Source organism: Erythrolamprus reginae, chromosome 2 (assembly GCF_031021105.1).
Source record: "Erythrolamprus reginae isolate rEryReg1 chromosome 2, rEryReg1.hap1, whole genome shotgun sequence".
Classification (NCBI taxonomy): Eukaryota; Metazoa; Chordata; class Lepidosauria; order Squamata; family Dipsadidae; genus Erythrolamprus; species Erythrolamprus reginae.
The window spans coordinates 332,643,462-332,662,065 of record NC_091951.1 but is presented as its reverse complement, the minus strand read 5'-3'; the positions used below and the strand labels follow the sequence as shown (position 1 = coordinate 332,662,065).

At 41.4% G+C, this 18,604-nt stretch overlaps 1 protein-coding gene across 1 annotated transcript in view; it reads right to left on the bottom strand.

Moving 5' to 3' along the window:
- LMBRD2 (LMBR1 domain containing 2) overlaps positions 1-18,354 on the bottom strand; it is a 33,941-nt gene extending 15,587 nt beyond the window's left edge. Inside the window, exons 1-11 of the mRNA XM_070743444.1 lie at positions 18,051-18,354; positions 14,620-14,844; positions 14,155-14,252; positions 9,726-9,821; positions 9,139-9,306; positions 8,046-8,256; positions 7,515-7,589; positions 6,161-6,274; positions 2,717-2,900; positions 1,083-1,264; positions 735-868 (exon numbers count right to left, since the gene is read on the bottom strand). Of these exons, the coding sequence (XP_070599545.1) occupies positions 735-868; positions 1,083-1,264; positions 2,717-2,900; positions 6,161-6,274; positions 7,515-7,589; positions 8,046-8,256; positions 9,139-9,306; positions 9,726-9,821; positions 14,155-14,252; positions 14,620-14,793 (1,436 nt within the window). The 5' untranslated portion in view covers positions 14,794-14,844; positions 18,051-18,354. The remainder of the gene's footprint in view (positions 1-734; positions 869-1,082; positions 1,265-2,716; positions 2,901-6,160; positions 6,275-7,514; positions 7,590-8,045; positions 8,257-9,138; positions 9,307-9,725; positions 9,822-14,154; positions 14,253-14,619; positions 14,845-18,050) is intronic.
- Between the last annotated feature and the right edge of the window lie 250 nt (positions 18,355-18,604).

Sequence of the window (18,604 nt, the reverse complement as noted above, 5' to 3'; positions counted from 1 at the left end):
CTGGATTTTATTTATTTATTTATTGGGTTTATATGCCGCCCCTCTCCAAGGACTCTGGGTGGCTTACAACATATAAAAGACAATAAAAAACACCCTAAATCCAATTAAACTTAAAACTAACTAATCTAAACCCCAAGTTCGTTAAAAATCAATCACTCCCATTCAAACAAGCAAATATATATTTCATTCATCGGCTAGGGGGCAGTATCTAATGGCCCCAAGTCTGACGGCAGAAATGAGTCTTCAAACTCTTGCAGAAGGCAAGGAGGTTGGGGATGGTGCGAATCTCTGGGGGGAGCTGGTTCCAAAGGGCCGGAGCCCCCACAGAGAAGGCTCTTCCCCTAGGTCCTGCTAGATAACATAGTTTAGTTGATAGGACCTGGAGAAGGCCAACTCTGTGGTACTTGACCAGTTGCTGGGGCTCCTGTGGCAGGAGGCAGTCCCGTAAGTAATCTGGTCCAATGCCATGTAGGGCTTTAAAGGTCATAACCAAATTCATAACCTTTGAATTGTGTCTGGAAACCAATCGGCAGCCAATGGAGCCCGCGGAGTGCTGGAGAAACATGGGCATACCTAGGAAGGTCCATGATCGCTTGCACTATCTATAGTTTCCTAATGCTTTTCAAAGGTAGCCCCACGTAGGATTTGATCAACATGTAATTATATTTCAGTCAATTCCTGCTTTATATTTGTTGTAATGGCCAAACAGCATAAGCAGCAAAATAAATACTTACATGCCGCTGAAAAGCAAACTATATGCATCTGTCTGATGGTGTGAAGCTAAGTAATAATAGTTGAATACGCGGATCCTGAAGACCGTAGAATAAACACAGATACTCAGGAAAAAGATTGTAAAAAAACAAGCCATCTGCAAAACAAGAAACCAGAGTTTTTATTTGCAGACAGGTGCGGTGTGAATGACCAAATCAAAGTAGTGAATTGCCTTCTAATCCCAAACTTGAATAGCTCTAACAAATAAGCTTAAATCTAAGCAGTTTCCTCAAAGACAATGAACGCGGAACTTAACAATAGGCTCCCCAGATAAATATGACAAAAATTCCCAAACCATCACATTAACTGACCTCTATGTAAAAATAATTGTAATTCTTTTCCGCTAGTCGTATGAAGACTGCAAAGAGGGATAGAACTGGCTTTGGGCTGAAAAAGGTGCATTCTGACCACACAACGATGATGGAAAAGGTGGCCAGGATAATGGCGAGAATCCTGTGGAACCATGGCTGCAGAAGGCATTCCCAATACCATTCTAAAGCAAAGCAAACCAAACGAACGACAAAAGGGGAGAAAATGTGAAAATCATTTCAAAGTTGCTTTCAGGTAGTTCTTCATTTATGTCTGTTTGTTCAACAATGTTTCAAAGTTACAACCGTACTGAAAAAGGTGTCTTAGGCTTATGATTAGATTATTATTAGAGTTGGAAGGGACCTTGTAGGTCTTTTAGTCCAGGTGTAGGCAAACTTGGCTCTTCTGTGACTTGTGGACTTCAACTTCAGAATTCCTGAGCCAATCATGCTAGCTCAGGAATTCTGGGAGTTGAAGTCTACATGTCATAGAAGAGCCAAGTTTGCCTACCCCTGATCTAGTCCAACCCCCTGCTCAAGCAGGAATCCCTACACCATTTTGGACAAATGGCAGTTCAATCTCCCTTTGAAAGTCTCAAGTGTTGTTCCACTGGTTAGGTATCAGAAAGTGCTTCCTTATTACAAGGTTGAATCTCTCCTTGGTCAGCTTCCATCCATTATTCCTTGTCTGGCTTTCTGGAGCCTTGGAAAACAGCCTGACCCCCTCCTCTCTGTGGCAGCCCCTCAAGTATTGGAACACTGCTATCATGTCACCCCTGGCCCTTCTCTTCGCCAGAGTGGCCATGCCCAGTTCCTGTAACCGCTCTTTGTGTGTTATAGTTTCCAGTCCCCTTGTCACACTGGTTGCTCTCTTGTGCACTTTCTCCAGAATTTCAATGTCTTTCTTGTAGCGTGGTGACCTAAACTGTACACAGTACTCTAGGTGTGGTCTAACTAAGGCTTTATAGTGATTTTAATACCTCCCTAGTCCTAGATTGCATCCCTCTGTTAAAGCAATTTAGGACTGCATTGGCTTTTTTGGCTGTCGCTGCACATTGCTGGCTCATATTTAGTTGGTTGTCCATCAAGATTCCAAGATCCTTCTCGCAGTTGCTGCTATTGAGTGTGGTTTCATCAAATTTATATGTATATATTTAGTATGACTACTGCAGGTCCACATTTATGATAATTGCAGTGTTCCAGTGTCTTATGACTACCATTTGTAACCTTTCCAGTGGCAGAGAAGACCACAGATTTCAATCATATAACATTTTGCTTAACAATGCAGTAAAAATTAGATTGTAAAAATCAGAGGTAGTCACATGATGACCACACCATTTAATGATAAATTTTCTGGTTCCAATTGTGCTTGTACATCAGCTACCTATATTTTTTCTAGTAGCAACACTTGAGCTGACGTAACTATATCAAGGTAGAACAAACAATAAGAGGACACAGGATAAACCCCACATACAAAATTAAACCTAAATAGAAAATGATGATAAGGAACAAGGCTGGAATGGTATTTTTTAAAAAGATAATGCCATAGACTTAGGATGGATTGGACTGAATCCTTTTCATTGTTTTAGAGGCTTTGTTTAAAACATATGTTCTATTATGGGCATAACAAAACATACCAAGAGTTGGTGTATAGAGATATTGCATAATTTTGTTTTCAGCTTCTTGAGACTGAAAAGTATGAACAAATTGACGACTGGCACTGGATTCATTTTTTGCCACATCTTCCAGGTAAAAGGCTTGCTCTAAAAGAATTTGCCACTGGACTTGTGTACGACGATGCCTTTGAACTGAATAATTTACCTGACAAAATAAAAACAGTATTCTAGTTATCTATGGCAATAAGGGCAGAACAAGATAAGAGATGATTTCCTCAAAACTCCAACAAGTGCTTCCTTAATAAGCAGAATACACATCTATTCCATAGAATGAACATACGTGTGTATAAGCACACATATGCCAAAATAAAGACAGGAATAATTTTTATGTAGAATATGGCTCAAGTTACCAAGTATCATCCTACATACACATTATATAAAATACATAGGAACTTGCCTTCCACCAACGCCTAGATTAGCATAGCTAATTATGGATATATGTGGGTATATTTTCATGCACTAAGCATATTGTATTGTAAGCACACCTGGTTACAATATAATGCATGTTTAAAAACAAGACTGGAAATAATTATATATTTTGTAGCATTGTAAAGAGCTAAGACAACTGAGTACCCAATTGTTCTAGCAAAATACTGTATACAGAAAGCGTTTGGAGAGACAGCACAAATCAACTTCATTTCTTCATAATTCTCATGCTGATATAATGAATACCTAGGGGAAAAGGGTATGTAAATTACATGCCAGATGTGCACACTGCAGCTCAGACATATAATTCACATCCATGAGGAAGACATGTTCTTTGTCAGATGGCCAGCCCTTTTCCCTATTGGAAAGACTGTGCATCTTCGGAAACTGAAGGTAGAATTCCTGTGAATCTTTGGTCTGCAGCTGGAAAAGAATAGAGTCTCTCCCCCATGTTCACGTCTCCAAATAATTTTTTAAAAATGTACATTAAGCTCAAGAAAATTGAAGCAGAGGAAGACAGGGTATCTATGAGACCGCCTTCTGCCGCACGAATCCCAGCGACCGGTTAGGTCCCACAGAGTGGGTCTCCTCCGGGTCCCGTCAACAAAACAATGTCGTTTGGCGGGGCCCAGGGGAAAAGCCTTCTCTGTGGCGGCCCCGGCCCTCTGGAACCAACTCCCCCCGGAGATTAGAATTGCCCCCACCCTCCTTGCCTTTCGCAAGCTCCTTAAAACCCACCTCTGCCGTCAGGCATGGGGGAACTGAGATATTCTTTCCCCCTAGGCCTTTACAATTCATGTATGGTATGTTTGCATGTATGAATGTTTGGTTTTACAATAAGGGTTTTTAGTTGTTTTAGTATTGGATTTACATGCTGTTTTTTGTTACTGTTGTTAGCCGCCCCGAGTCTACGGAGAGGGGCGGCATACAAATCCAATAAATAATAATAGAAACATAGAAACATAGAAGTCTGACGGCAGAAAAAGACCTCATGGTCCATCTAGTCTGCCCTTATACTATTTTCTGTATTTTATCTTAGGATGGATATATGTTTATCCTAGGCATGTTTAAATTCAGTTACTGTGGATTTATCTACCACGTCTGCTGGAAGTTTGTTCCAAGGATCTACTACTCTTTCAGTAAAATAATATTTTCTCATGTTGCTTTTGATCTTTCCCCCAACTAACTTCAGATTGTGTCCCCTTGTTCTTGTGTTCACTTTCCTATTAAATAATAATAATAATAATAATAATAATAATAATAATAATAACAACAACAACAACAACATTTTCAGCAGAATAGGAAGCAACAGGACTCAGGGAGGGGTAAAAAGAGCCAGCCAAGATAAATCTCTTAATCTTGATCAGCTGGAGATCTCCCTAAAAACCAGGCAAGAGATGTTGCTGAAACAGAGGAATCAGGTCTGGGTTATAGTGGAAGGGCAAATACCTCTGAAAACTGAGACTGACCTATTTACTCAGAGCAATTATATAATTGAAAAGTAGATACTCTAAAAGGCAGATAATGTATTGAGATGTGGAATTAAATTTTAGGAGCCAAATAACAAAAGTTGAAGAGGCAGCAAGATGATAACTAAAATCTGTCTAAGATCCCAGAGCACTTTGTCCTAGTCACCAAGCCTGACAGAAATCTGCATCTAGGTACACTACAGGGATTAGGAAGAGTCAGCATTTATCATAGCTTAGTCTATTTATATGGTGCTCTTTTTTTGAAATGTGCTTATAACTTTCCAAAGGTTGGCCAAAAAGGAGCTGAGAATTTGAAAGAGCTTTGTTGGGATGATGTGACCTTCTTTTCAATCACAGCATTGCGTAAACTACCTAGAAATCTATTCCAGGCCCCAGAGAGGTTAGACCAGGGGCTTTGAAACTTAATAACTTTAAGACTTGTGGACTTCAACTCCCAGAATTCTCCAGCCAGCTATGCTACACCCGGCTGGAGAATTCTGGGAGGTCCACAAGTCTTAAAGTTGCCGTGTTTGAAGACCTCTGGCACTAGACACACAATCAAGACCTCCTAAAATCCCAGGGTGGCCTAAATGATATATTATTTGGAACACTGTCCCAGGACTCTATTATATTTGAATACCCATATACAGATTTTCCAGGAATGTAGAGCAAGAAAAGACATGTACAATTGTTGGACATAGTTACTAAAGGTTATGTGCGATTTTCACGAGTTCGAACTTCGCGAAAAGTCTATACCACGGTTTTTCAAAAATATTAATTAAAAAATACTTCATGGTTTTCCCCCCTATACCATGGTTTTTCCCACCCAGTGACGTCATACGTCATCGCCAAACTTTTGTCCGCCTTTAATAAATATTTTTTGAAATAAACTTTAATAAATAAACATGGTGAGTAATAATCTAAATGGTTGTTAAGGGAATGGGAAATTGTAATTTAGGGGTTTAAAGTGTTAAGGGAAGGCTTGTGATACTGTCCATAGCCAAAAATAGTGTATTGACTTCCGCATCTCTACTTCACAAAAATTCGACTTTCGCGGGCGGTCTCGGAACGCACCCCCTGCGAAAATTGAGGGAACACCGTATAGCCAAATTACCGCACTCCTCTTGGATCTGATCCAAAACAAATCCAATGCAGTGGTATGATCTGAAGAGTATCAGGTTACATTTGAATAGTCATCTGCTTCATGGTGCGATCATAGGAAGCCCAACACAAAAATAGTTTGTTTCCTGGAGTTTCAATCTCTTGGATTATAACTTTAAATTCAGATATGTTCAAGAGAAAACACAAACAGTGATAATGCAAATATCCAGAGGTGTCTTTGAGGTGTCTTCCTCTATCAAGGAAGGGAACTTTTGGGTTATTTGGATTAAATGGAATGCAGGGATATTACTCTCTCAAATGTATATGTTATCCTACCTGTATGTTTTGATTATACATCTACTACAACTTCACATATACAGAACGTTTGCCATTTACATTATCTAATTACCTGCTTATGAAGCTTCACTAGGCTTTTCTCTGTTGGATAAGTATTGGCTCGTTCTTCAAAGTCTTCATAATCATCCATGTTTCGACCCATCCTATCCTGATATTCTGGAGGACACTGAAATTAAAAGAAAATATATTGCAATATATAGCAAAGTCTCTATATCAAGGCCTATCATCAGTGAACTCATTTGAAAAAAATAACGGAAGCCTTAAAAATGCTTTTCTCTTCTCCTATTATATATGAGCTCTTATTTCCATTCTTATAGTTTCTCTAGCAAAGAAGAAAGCAGCAGGCTATTTTGTTTCCTTGATCCTCTAAAACTAGGAATCTAAATAGTTCCTACTAAAGAAATACAATCACATCATTTCAGGCAAAATTCTGATTACAGGTAATCCTCAACTTATTATTTATGATTCCAAAATTTCCATTGCAAAGGAAGACATTTGTAAAGTGAGTTTTGCCTCATTTTGCATTCTTTCTTGCCACAATTGTTAAGCGAATGATTTAAGTTGGTAACATATGGCTTCTCCATTGACTTTGCTTATCAGGAGGTTAAAAAAGGTGATAGATCATAAGACACTGGGACACGGCAATAGTCATTCATATGAAGCTGACTGTAGATCTGAAGGTCAGCGGTTCAGATCTCATCACCGGCTCAAGGTTGGCTCAGCCTTCCATCCTTCCAAGGTGGGTAAAATGAGGACCCGGATTGTGGGGGCAATATGCTGGCTCTGTTAAAAAGTGCTATTGCTAACATGTTGTAAGCCGCCCTGAGTCTAAGGAGAAGGGCGGCATAAAAATTGAATAAATAAATAAATAAACAAATGACCCCAAGATGCTACAACTGTTGCCAAGCGTCCAAATTCTGATTAAGTGACTATGGGCCTGCTGCTATAAGTATGAAAAATTGTCGTAAATTAACTTTTTTCAGTGTCGTTGTAACTTCAAACAGTTGCTAAATGAATATTGCAAATTGAGAACTACCCGTAGTCCTGCAGGAATATTTGTGTCTGAAAGTCCTAAGCTTTTGTGTGGCTGGTCTTTTCTTCTGCCAGTGGCATACAAGTGAAAATATTGAAACTAGTAAATGCCTTTCCCGTATGCTATATGCCATGGCTATTTTGCAGTATTTTTTCTCCTGATTGCTAAGTGGTCGAATGTCCACTTGGCAAATGCCAGTAATTGTGGGCATGACCGGGCACAATGGAGCACTGAGACTAAGTCAAGACACCCTACTATCTCTATTGAAAAAAATAAGGGAAACTATCCTTTACCCAGACTTGAAATAGCCTTCTTATGCCACACTGATAATTTCATACCCGAGGCAACATTTAATACTGCTTGATTAAGCTACCTTTTTTAATATTGTATCCACACATTTCCTCAAAGGATGGTTGTATTTGATGCTTTCATTTACTTTGCGGACCTCCTATTTATGTGAAGAGAAAAAAACCCCATCAGAAATATAATTTCTATGCAGAAGAACTTTTAATTCATTCAATTAAATTTGAAATATTTTACAAAAGAGTTGGATTTTTACAAGCCACTGAGACAGACTCACTGAGGAAATTAATTCTGAAACCCGTTTTGGTAAAAGGGTGGAAAAGCAGGCAATATAATTGGTAATGAGTTCTCTTTTTACTTCGCACCATTTATGCTCTTTGGCTTGGGAGCTGGAGGTTTTATCTTCAAAAAATAAGAGTTGAAATTATTAAATAAGGGAGAAGGAAATTCCCTTTACAGTATGGAGTAGCACTGTAGCTGACATAATCCAAAATGCTTGTTAACTTTCTTGCTTCCTTGGATATTAAGAAATTGTAAGTATGTTTGGCATTTTGTTTCTCAAATCTTTAATCTACTTCCTTTAGCTGCAGAATTTACTTACCTCCATAATATCCTCCAGGTTTTCTTCTGCATCTGCCTTTTCGGTCATCAGTTTAGCAGCCTTGAAGTAGGTCTTCATGAGAAGGTAGCCCTTTTTAGCTCCATTCCAGTGAGAGCGAGGAATTTCCACTAAACCGTATCCTAACAGTAACACAAGCAGAAAAAGGCCCCAGGTATTGGCAGCAGCTATTCCAATTGTCTGAAGCTGATTCCTAAAACAGAAAAAGTGGCTGGGGTTTCATATGCAGTAAGAAGTAAAGATTTTAAATCACTGTTATATAAAATCCTGGAGAAAATCTACTTACATGGCTGAGAAGAGTCAATATTTTAATGGCCGCCAACAACAATAACAACAGAGTTGGAAGGGACCTTGGAGGTCTACTAGTCCAACCTCCTGCTTAGGCAGGAAACCCTACACTACTTCAGATAACATCTTCTTAAAGACTTCCAGTGTTGGAGCATTCACAACTTCTGGAGGTAAGCTGTTCCATGGATTAATTGTTCTAACTGTTAGGAAATTTCTCCTTAGTTCAAAGTTGCTTCTCTCCTTTCCACCCATTGCTTCTTATCCTACCGCAGGAGCTTTGGAGAATAGCTTGATTCCCTCTTTTTTGTGGCAATCCCTGAGATATTAGAATATTGCTATCATGTTTTCCCTAATCCTTCTTTTCACTAAACTAGACATATTGAATTCCTGCAACCATTCTTCCTATGTTTTAGCCTCCAGTCCGCTAATCTTTGTTGCTCTTCTCTGCACTCTTTCTAGAGTCTCGACATTCTTTTTATGTTGTGGCAACCAAAACTGAATGCAGTATTCCAAGTGTGGCCTTACCAAGGCATCATAAAGTGGTATTAACACTTCACGTGATCTTGATTCTATCCCTGTTAATTAAATATTTTACCAGAAAATATTAATTTCTAACATACTTATTTGACTAATGAGTCACTTTTCAGAGTGCAGTTTAATTTATTGTTGATATATTAAGTACAATAATCAAATTCAACAATATAGTTCTAGGCTTTATCTCCCCCAATCACTAACAATCTAAATATGCAAGATACCAATATACTAAAGGCTTAGAAATATTACTTACCATTGCAAGCTGATGTTTGGATTTATAGCTACGTACATCAAAAATGCCCCAAAAATCAAAAGGTATGTTCCATAATATATAGCATTTTCAATTAATGCTGTTTTAATCTTCCCGGTAATGGAAAAACCTCCTGATCTAGCGTAGGACTGCATAAAGGGTAACAGAATCCTATGAATGAAGAGCAAAATGAATATAGCAAGAGCTTCTTTTTCCTTGGTCAGAAGTAAATATTTGGCACTTAATACACATACAAATAGTCCCACATTTTAGAAAAATTGGCAGTTATAATATTTCTGAAACATCTTATTCTAAAAGCCAAAGAATAAATCAAAAATAAGGAAGCCGTTACTTCACAGCACTGGTGTATTAAGTAAATTGATCAGATACCAAGTTCATATTTTGTCACTTAATGTTAAGAAATTTGATACTTTTTGGTGGACAAACCTGTCTTCCAATTAAAATGTCCCAAAGTTTTCATGTTAATGATGAAAATTCAAGTGATATGTATAATATGTATAAACTGTTGTTCCTTTGAACATTTTACTTTAGGATGCTTCAAGCATTCCAGAAATTTCCACAATACTTACCATGTTAAAAACTGTGATGTCCAGTATACAACACGCCAGAAAATGGGCATAATTCTATCAGGGATATAACTCCATGGTTTGATACATTTGGGTTTACTATAAAGACAATGAGAGTTAGCATTTAACATATGCATGATACAGAAAACACAGCACTGATTTTTAAGGTGGAAACAATGTTCTAACAAAGATTGTATTGCAATGTAAAGTAATAATTAGCCTTTCACAATCTCACATATTCCAGAGGAGCCACACAATTTGCAAGAAAAATGAAAAGGGGCCTGAATGACAGCTCCCTAAAAAAAGAAAGTACATTTAGGTAATATGCACTCTGTGTGTGTGTGTGTGTGTGTGTGTGTGTGTGTATTCTTTTGACAGCAGGCATCAGAATTTAATTTTTAAATGCGTGCCAGTGTGTTCATAGAAAAAAGTGACAATAAAGCTTATCTTAATTACATACAGTACAGATAGTTCTCATTTAACAACTGCAGTTACAAAAGTGATGAAAAAGTAGCTTTAGGACCAATCTTCACATTTACAAACTTTGTAGGTCTGTAAACAAATGGAAAGCTGAAGAAAGATCACAAGCAGAGTTGTGTTTTCATTTAGCAACCACTTTGCTTAACTTCTGAGATAACGAAGATAGCAAAGGCCAGCTGGAGTTGTGGAGTGCAAGGAAGCAAGGGCAACTATTGCTGGGACTTTGCGTCATGTTGCTGGGCTGTGGTGGGCTGGGGCAGCTGCTGACTCCCAGGGCAGCTGTAATATGGTACTGCAGCTCAAGAGCTTCTTGCAGTGCTAGAATTACAGTGCTACAAAGAAAGCCTTGAGCCCACTGTAACAACACTGCCAAAAAGGCACTAAGAGTTGTTAATCTAATCTTGCATAGCTTCTTCTCTGGCAATATTAAACTGCTAACCAGAGCATGCCAAACATTTGCTAGACCAATTCTCGAACACAGCTTGCCTGTCTGGAATCCGCACTGTATATCGGACATTAATATAATTGAGAGTCCAGAAATATTTCACAAGAAGAGTCCTTCACTCTTCTGCTCGCAACAGAATACCTTATTCTAAGAACATAAGAAGAGCCATGTTGAATCAGACCAAAGCCCATTGAGTCCAGCATTCTGCGTCCCACAGTGGCCCACCAATTGTCCATGGGGATCTTGAGCAGAAAGAGAAGGCAAAACCCTCCCTTTCCCCTGACCCCCAACAAATGGTACTCAAGGGAATCCTGCCTGCCTCAAGCAACTTAGAGGCGGCACATGGACATCCGTTTCAATAACCACCGATACACTTGGCATCCATGAATCTGTCTAATTCTGCCTTGAAGCTATCAAGGCTGACAGCTGTCGCCACCTCTTCTGGAAGTGAATTCCATAAACCAACGACCCTCTGGGTGAAGAAATATTTCCCTTGATTTGCCCTCACTTTTCTACCAGACTTAAAATTTTGGCCTTGGATTGCTTAGAGCTACATTGTCTTTGATCCAATTTAAATGTAGTTCATAAAATCATCTGCCACAATGTCCTATCTGTGAATGAATACTTCAGTTTCAACCGCAACAACACATGCACACACAATAGATTCAAACTGAATGTAAACCACCCGAAACTCAACTGCAGAAAATACGACTTCAGCCACAGAGTGATCAATGCCTGGAATGCACTACCTGACTCTGTGGTTTCTTTCCCAAACCCCAAAAACCTGAACCTTAGACTGTCTACAGTCGACCTCACCCCATTCCTAAGAGATCTGTAAGGGGCGCACATAAGCGCATCATCGTGTCTACCATCCCTGTCCTACTGTCCTATTCTCCAAATTTACATGTACCTTCTTTGCTTTTGTTTATGTTTATACCAATTCCTGCTATCTTGTACATGTTTTGACAAATAAAATAAATAAATAAATAAACTGAAGCGTGGCAAGAAGCTCTAGAACAGGAGTGTCAAACTCAAGGCTTGTGGGCCAGATCCAGCCTGCGGGGTGCTTTGATGTGGCCCGTGGGGCTGCCTTGAAAACAGGAAAGGACTGGCCCCTGGTGTGCCCCCTCTCGGACTCCGTTTTCACTGGCAGAGGTTAAACACAATTTTGAATGCGGCCCTCAATGAAATTCAATTGGACATCCTGCTGTAGAAACAGCTTGCAAGGCAGGGTATGGGGGAGAGGCAGGGGGAATAGGAGGTTGAGAAAACTGAAGAGGAGGCAGTTTCTGAACTTGGAAGAACTGAGGCTGAGAGCCGGATTGGGCCAAACCAAGAATAGCTCGGATTGTGGTGGATCCTTGGGCAACAACTTGTGGTGTTCAGTTAGTAATGGCAATTTGGGAGTGCTGGCATTACCATTGCTATGAGGTCATGTGATGTACTTTATGACTGCATTGTTAATGACTAAAACCTCAGTCCCAATTACTTTTGTAATTTTATAACTACATTAATTATAATAAAGAGCTCATTAAATTACTCAGCTCATAGGATCACACGTGCAAATTACACTGCTTACTCAAAATAATAAAAAAGCTCAGAATATGAATTCATTCAATCCTCAGACCCAAATTGAAACCTCTCCCATTCAACTTACTAATTACAGTATAAATTGGATTATTCAGCCAAAATAATAGCAATAACATGACTCATAATGAAGTGATGCAATATAAACTGGGTTGAATGTTGTGCCCTTTGGCTTAGAACTATGACTACTTCTCTTTATACTCCAATCTGTCTCATTAATTGTGAATGAGACTGATTTGTTTCTGTTGTTGAGGCATTTGTTAAGCAAGTCTTGCCTCATTATACAAACTTTTTTGCCTCAGTTGTTAAGTGAATCACCGCAGTTGGTGAATTAGTAACCTCACTGTTAAGTGAATCTTCCTTCCTTCCTTCCTTCCTTCCTTCCTCTCTCTCTCTTCATTCATTCATTCATTCATTCATTCATTCATTCATTCATTCATTCATTCATTCATTCATTCATTCATTCATTGGATTTGTATGCCGCCCCTCTCCGAGGACTCGGGGCAGCTCACAACATAATAAAAACAGTATACAATATCAAATCTAAAATCCAAAGAATATAAATAACCACTCTAAAAACACTGACTTTGCCTGTCAGATGGTCACAGAAGGCAATTGTCAGGCCAAAGCCATTTTATTTGGGGTCTTTGGCCTGCCACACGTTATGCTATTTTAAAATGTATTCTTTGCTGTGGGAAATTGGGAAGGGTCATTGCATGAGGGATGTCTGCATATAGCCATAACAAACTCCTTCTAGATTATCTAGATTATCAAGGTCATCCTTTACCTTTGCACACCTGCACCTGCACTGAAGGAGGTAGAAGTTGCTGCCAAATTGGCAGGTGAAGATTGGTTAACGTGATGGACTTGGGGACGAGCGCTTGAACTTTCAACTGGGGAGAGAAACCCCTGGGACTTCAGATTCAGGTTTCTGCCAGATGTGCCAACATGGCTCTGTTAATATATAGGAACTTTAAGGAATACTTTGCCTCGGACTCTGATTTAATTTTCAATCCCATGTCCTTGGGACACAGCAACAGTTGTAAATATGAACCAGTTGCCAAGCATCTGAATTTTGATCACATAATATAGGGGGTTGCTGCAAAGCTCATAACTGTGAAAAACAGTCATGTCACTTTTTTCAGTGTCATAATTTTGAACGGTGACTAAATTTATTTTATTTATTTATTTTATTAGATTTGTATGCCGCCCCTCTCCGTAGACTCGGGGTGGCTCCCAACAAATCTAATAAATTAAAAAAACATTTAAAAAACTCATTATTAAACCAGACATACACACAGACATACCATACATAAATTGTATAGGCTGGGGGAGGGGAGGAGAATGCCTCAATTCCCCCATGCCTGACGGCAGAGGTGAGTTTTAAGGAGTTTACGGAAGGCAAGGAGGGTGGGGGCAGTTCTAATCTCAGGGGGGAGCTGGTTATAGAGAGTCGGGGCCGTCACAGAGAAGGCTCTTCCCCTGGGCCCCGCCAACTGACATTGTTTAGTCGACGGGACCCGGAGAAGGCCAACTCTGTGGGACCTAATCGGTCGCTGGGATTCGTGCAGCAGAAGGCGGTCCCTGAGATAATCTGGTCCGATGCCATGAAGGGCTTTATAGGTCATAACCAACACTTTGAATTGTGACCGGAAATTGATTGGCAACCAATGCAGTCTGCGGAGTGTTGGTGTAACATGGGCATACCTATTGCAAGTCAAGGACCACATTACAACATCTTTATGCCAAGTTACACCACCTTTATTTAGTTTTCTTGATATCTCAGTGAGGATTTCACATTGTCATGACATCTTTCTCATTTTTGTTAAAAGAGATATTCTTCCCTGCCTTGCCAATGTTACAAGTTTGTCAAAAGATTTTCAGATCAAACAAGAAATTAATTTTTATATGACTTGGTACCTCTGAGTGGGATTGTCTTGATGTTGCACTGCTGATCCACTGTTGGTGGCGTGTGTGTATGACTCGTTTAAATTAAGCTTACACCGATTGTATATAGTCTAGAAAACAAAAAGTCAGCAATTGGACAAAAGTAAAAGAAGAGTTATAAAAATATCGGCCTACTGTACTCATTAAATATATCAGTTTTCCAAACTGAAAAGCCCCAATTTTGCTATGCTGATCTGTATCAATCATCCCTTGCTTCAGCAGTTCATTGTGAACTCTAGAGAATGTTTGTTGAATTCAAGATAATAAAGTGAATAGGCTTAAGTTATTGATTTTACATTAGATATTAGATATCTGATGCAATTCTTGAAAACAAATTATCATAATAAAATAACAGAAAATCCTTATTTGCTAATCCTATAGAAAAATTATAATAAAATTTTATTAAAATGGAAAAAATATAAATATGAATATTCTTACCGTAGTGACATCTAAGGGCAGTATAAAGACTATGAGAAAACAAAGATACCAAGCTAATAGTGTTGCAACGATTACAAGTTTATGCTGCTTTTTGAAGTCACCATATCGATGTAGTATGATTAATGCCAAAAAGAAGACGACAACTATCTCAATGCCCAAAGCTGCACCACTCATTATTGTTTACTTATTCCAACCAGCATGTATTGGTTTGAAAGAGGATTATATCTATAATAAACAGAAAAAACAAGGATATAAATAAAATAGAACGTGGTTTGCAATAAACATTTAATTCATTAATTTTCAGCCGAAAAGGTTTAAAAAAATAAATTTAACTTGTCTACCACATTGGACTCCGCTCCATGTCACTGGACTTCAGTGTATTTTAATATCCACAGAACAAAAGCATTAATCTAAATGCTACTTCACTTCACTTCCTAAATAACTTCTATCACTCTTCACTTCACTTCCTAAATAACTTCTATCCCTCTTCTACAAATGAATATTGGTCCTGCTGCCTGAGGTTGATGGGAGTACAGTAACAGTGTAGTAAATCTAGAGTTGGGGGAACTTGTGGCTGCTTTAGAGAACACAAAAATGTGAAGATCACAAACCTTTCAAACGATTGAGTTTGTCTCCCTGTTTTGTTTCCCTGCTCTCCTTTGAGTTTAGATTGATTGTTTTTCTTTTATTTTTAAGATATTGAGCGGGGGTGGTGCAGTGGTTAGAGTGCAGTACTGCAGGCTACTTCAGCTGACTACTACAGTGGTACCGCAAGATACGAACCCCTCATCTTACGAACAACCCGAGATACGAACCCGGGGTTCTTAAAATTTTTGCCTCTTCTTACGAACATTTTTCATGTTACGAACGCCAAACCCGAACTTCCGGGTTCGGCGTTTGCCCGGCTGTCACCTTTTAAAACAACCGGGGAGCTTCCCAGCAGCCTCCCGAAGCCGAAGCCGGATGTTCGGGTTTGGCGTTCGGCTTCAGGAGGCTGCTGGGAAGCCCCCCGGCTGTTTTAAAAGGTGACAGCCGGGCGGCGGGGCTTCTCGACAGCGGTGGCAGGTTGGTAAGGAAAATGTTCGGGTTCGGGAGGCCACTTTGGTTTTTTGTCTGGGAGGGAGGGCAGGAGGTCTGGCGCTGGGGGAGGGAGTCAGGAAGGTCCTCCTGCTCCCCCCCCCAGCGAAAAACACAAAGACGGTCTGCCGCCGCATGACAGGAGCAGATCAGCTGCTGGGCGGCCGAAGGAACATTCCCTGGGTCTTCCCGCCGCCCAGGCAAAGGGGAAACCCCAAGATCGCTTGCCGCTTGCCCGTCACCCGCCCGCCCGGCCGCTTGCCCGTTCGCCCGCCCGCCTGCTCGCTTGCCCGTTCGCCCGCCCGCCCAGCTGCTCGCTTGCCGCTTGCCCGTTCACCCGCCCGCCCGCCCGGCTGCTCGCTTGCCGCTCGAGAGCAAGAGGGGGAGAAATAGAGAAAGAGAGAGAAGGAAAGAAAGAGATGACAGAGGGAGGAAGAGAGTGTGAGAGAGGAAGAAGCAAGATAGAGAAAGAGAGAGAGAAAGAAAGATGAGAAAGGAAAGGAGTGACGTCATCGGGTGGAAAAATCGCGATATAGCGTTTCGCGAAGATTGAGATCGCGAAAATCGAGGGATCACTGTATTCCTTGTGGGAAAAATGGTTTGCTACTCATCATTTTTGGTACTCATCACACCTCCCAGAACCAATTAATGATGAGCACCAAGGTACCATTATAGTTTGTCCTTTAGCCCCCATATATTCTTCACGTATGAATACCTACACATATATATTTGACTCCTACCACCCCACCTAAAATACAACCCAACTAAAATGAAATACTGAATCCCAGCACTTCTATTCATCTAACACTAGAGGACAGAAATAAGCAACAACTTGCAAGTAAGAGTTTCTGTCAATGTACGTGGGAAGCACTGTCAACAGGTAATACCAGAATATATACATATCCAATGATAATTATTCATATTCGTGTCCTACGCTTCTATATCTGGTCTAAGCAAGACCAAAAATAAAAATAAAAATATGGAGCAAAGAATCCCGCACAACCGGAGCCAGCTGTCTGGTTTTCAAGACTTTAAAGACTTCGGCTTGACACACCCATCCTGTTGGAGTAAATATTTTTAAAAATATCCCTTAGAATTAGGAAGCTTTCACTCTAATTCTACCATAATCGCCTCCCGGATATGCTGGTTACTGTACTTAAAGATAATGCCCTTCCCCAACTTGGTGCCCTCTGGTTCTACCTGAATCTCCAAATCATCCAAAAGTGATGGGAACTGTAGTCCAATACAGAATTGGAGGGGGGGGGCGAGTCAGGGAAGGTTGGCCTGAGAGGGCCAAAGAGAAGAAAGCTAACAGGGCAGGAAGATGGGAACTGTAGTCCAACACAGCTGCGGGTGATGGGAAATGTGGTCCAATACAGGACAGGGGGCTGAGTCGGGGAAAGCCTGTCTGGGAGGGATGAAGAGAAGAAAGCGAACAGGGCAGGAGGATGAGGAGGATGGGAACTGTAGTCCAATGCAGCTGTGGTTGATGGGAACTGTAGTCTAATACAGAATAGGTGGCTGAGTTGGGAAAAGCCAGTACGAGAAAAAGAAAGCTATCAGTGCAGAAGGACGAAGCTGCAGGTGATAGGAACTGTAGTTCAATACGGTCTGTGGGTGTTGGGAACCGTAGTCCCAATACAAAACAGGAGGCCGAGTTGGGAAAGCCGGCCTGAGAAGGCTGAAGAAAAGAAAACTGACCAGTGGCGGGAGGATGATGGGGCTTCGGGTGATGGGAATTGTAGTCCCACGTGGGCTGCAGGTGATGGGAAACCTCGTCCCAATATACAACAGCAGAGAAAAAAGCTACCCGGTAGCGGGAGAAGGGGGCTATGGGGTGATGGGAACTGTAGTCTAATGAGGGCTGGGGTGATGGGAACCCTACTCCCAATCCACAAGCAGGGGAAGGCCCGCCTGAGGGGTCTGAAGAAAAGAAAGCTACCCAGTGGCAGGAGGAGGGAGCTACGGGTGATGGGAACTGTAGTCCAATGAGGGCTATGGGTGACGGGAAACCTCGTCCCAATATACAACAGCAGAGAAAAAAGCTACCAGGTAGCAGGAGAAGGGGGCTATGGGGTGATGGGAACTGTAGTGCAATGAGGGCTGGGGTGATGGGAACCCTACTCCCAATCCACAGGAAGGGGAAGGCCTGCCCGAGGGGTCTGAAGAGAAGAAAGCTACCCAGTGGCAGGAGGAGGGAGCTACGAGTGATGGGAACTGTAGTCCAGTGAGGGGTGCAGGTGATGGGAACCCTAGTCCCAATACGCGACAATAGTCGGGGAAGGCCTGCCTGAGAGGGCCGCAGAGAAGAAAGCTATCCAGTGGCGGGAGGACGGGACTCTCTGTAGACTTACTCGGCCGAGACGAGGCTGGGGACTCCCCGGTCGCATCCTCTCGCGGTCCCCCGCTCCTCGCCGGGTCACTGCTGGGGCTCCGAACCAAGAACTCCGGGCTTCCCGTTCAGTAAGACTCCTTCCCGAGGCTCCTCCCGGGGACTCCCGGCTGTCTTCTCCTCAGGCGGAGGAAGTCCGGCTCTCCACAGGAATGAACCGAACCGGCCACCAGCTGAACCGCAGACGCCTCTAACATTTCCGGCTCCGTTCCGTCCCTCAGGCGCGCGGGGAAGCCTGGGAAAACATATCCACGTTGCCGAAACCTACCGTCGCTTCGAACGTCACTTCCTTGCCAAAGGGAGGAGAGAAACTACAGTACCCAGGAGACATCGCATTTGGGTACGCGCTTGCGCAAGAACGGGCTTTGTAGCCCCCTCACAAAGTTGGCTGAGGAACTCTGGGAATTGAAGTCCACAAGTCTTAAAGCGGCCAAGGTTGGATACCTCTGCAGACAACGAGACACAACGCCATCGCTCTGCTAAACAAACAATTACCTCACCACTGTCAAACTCACT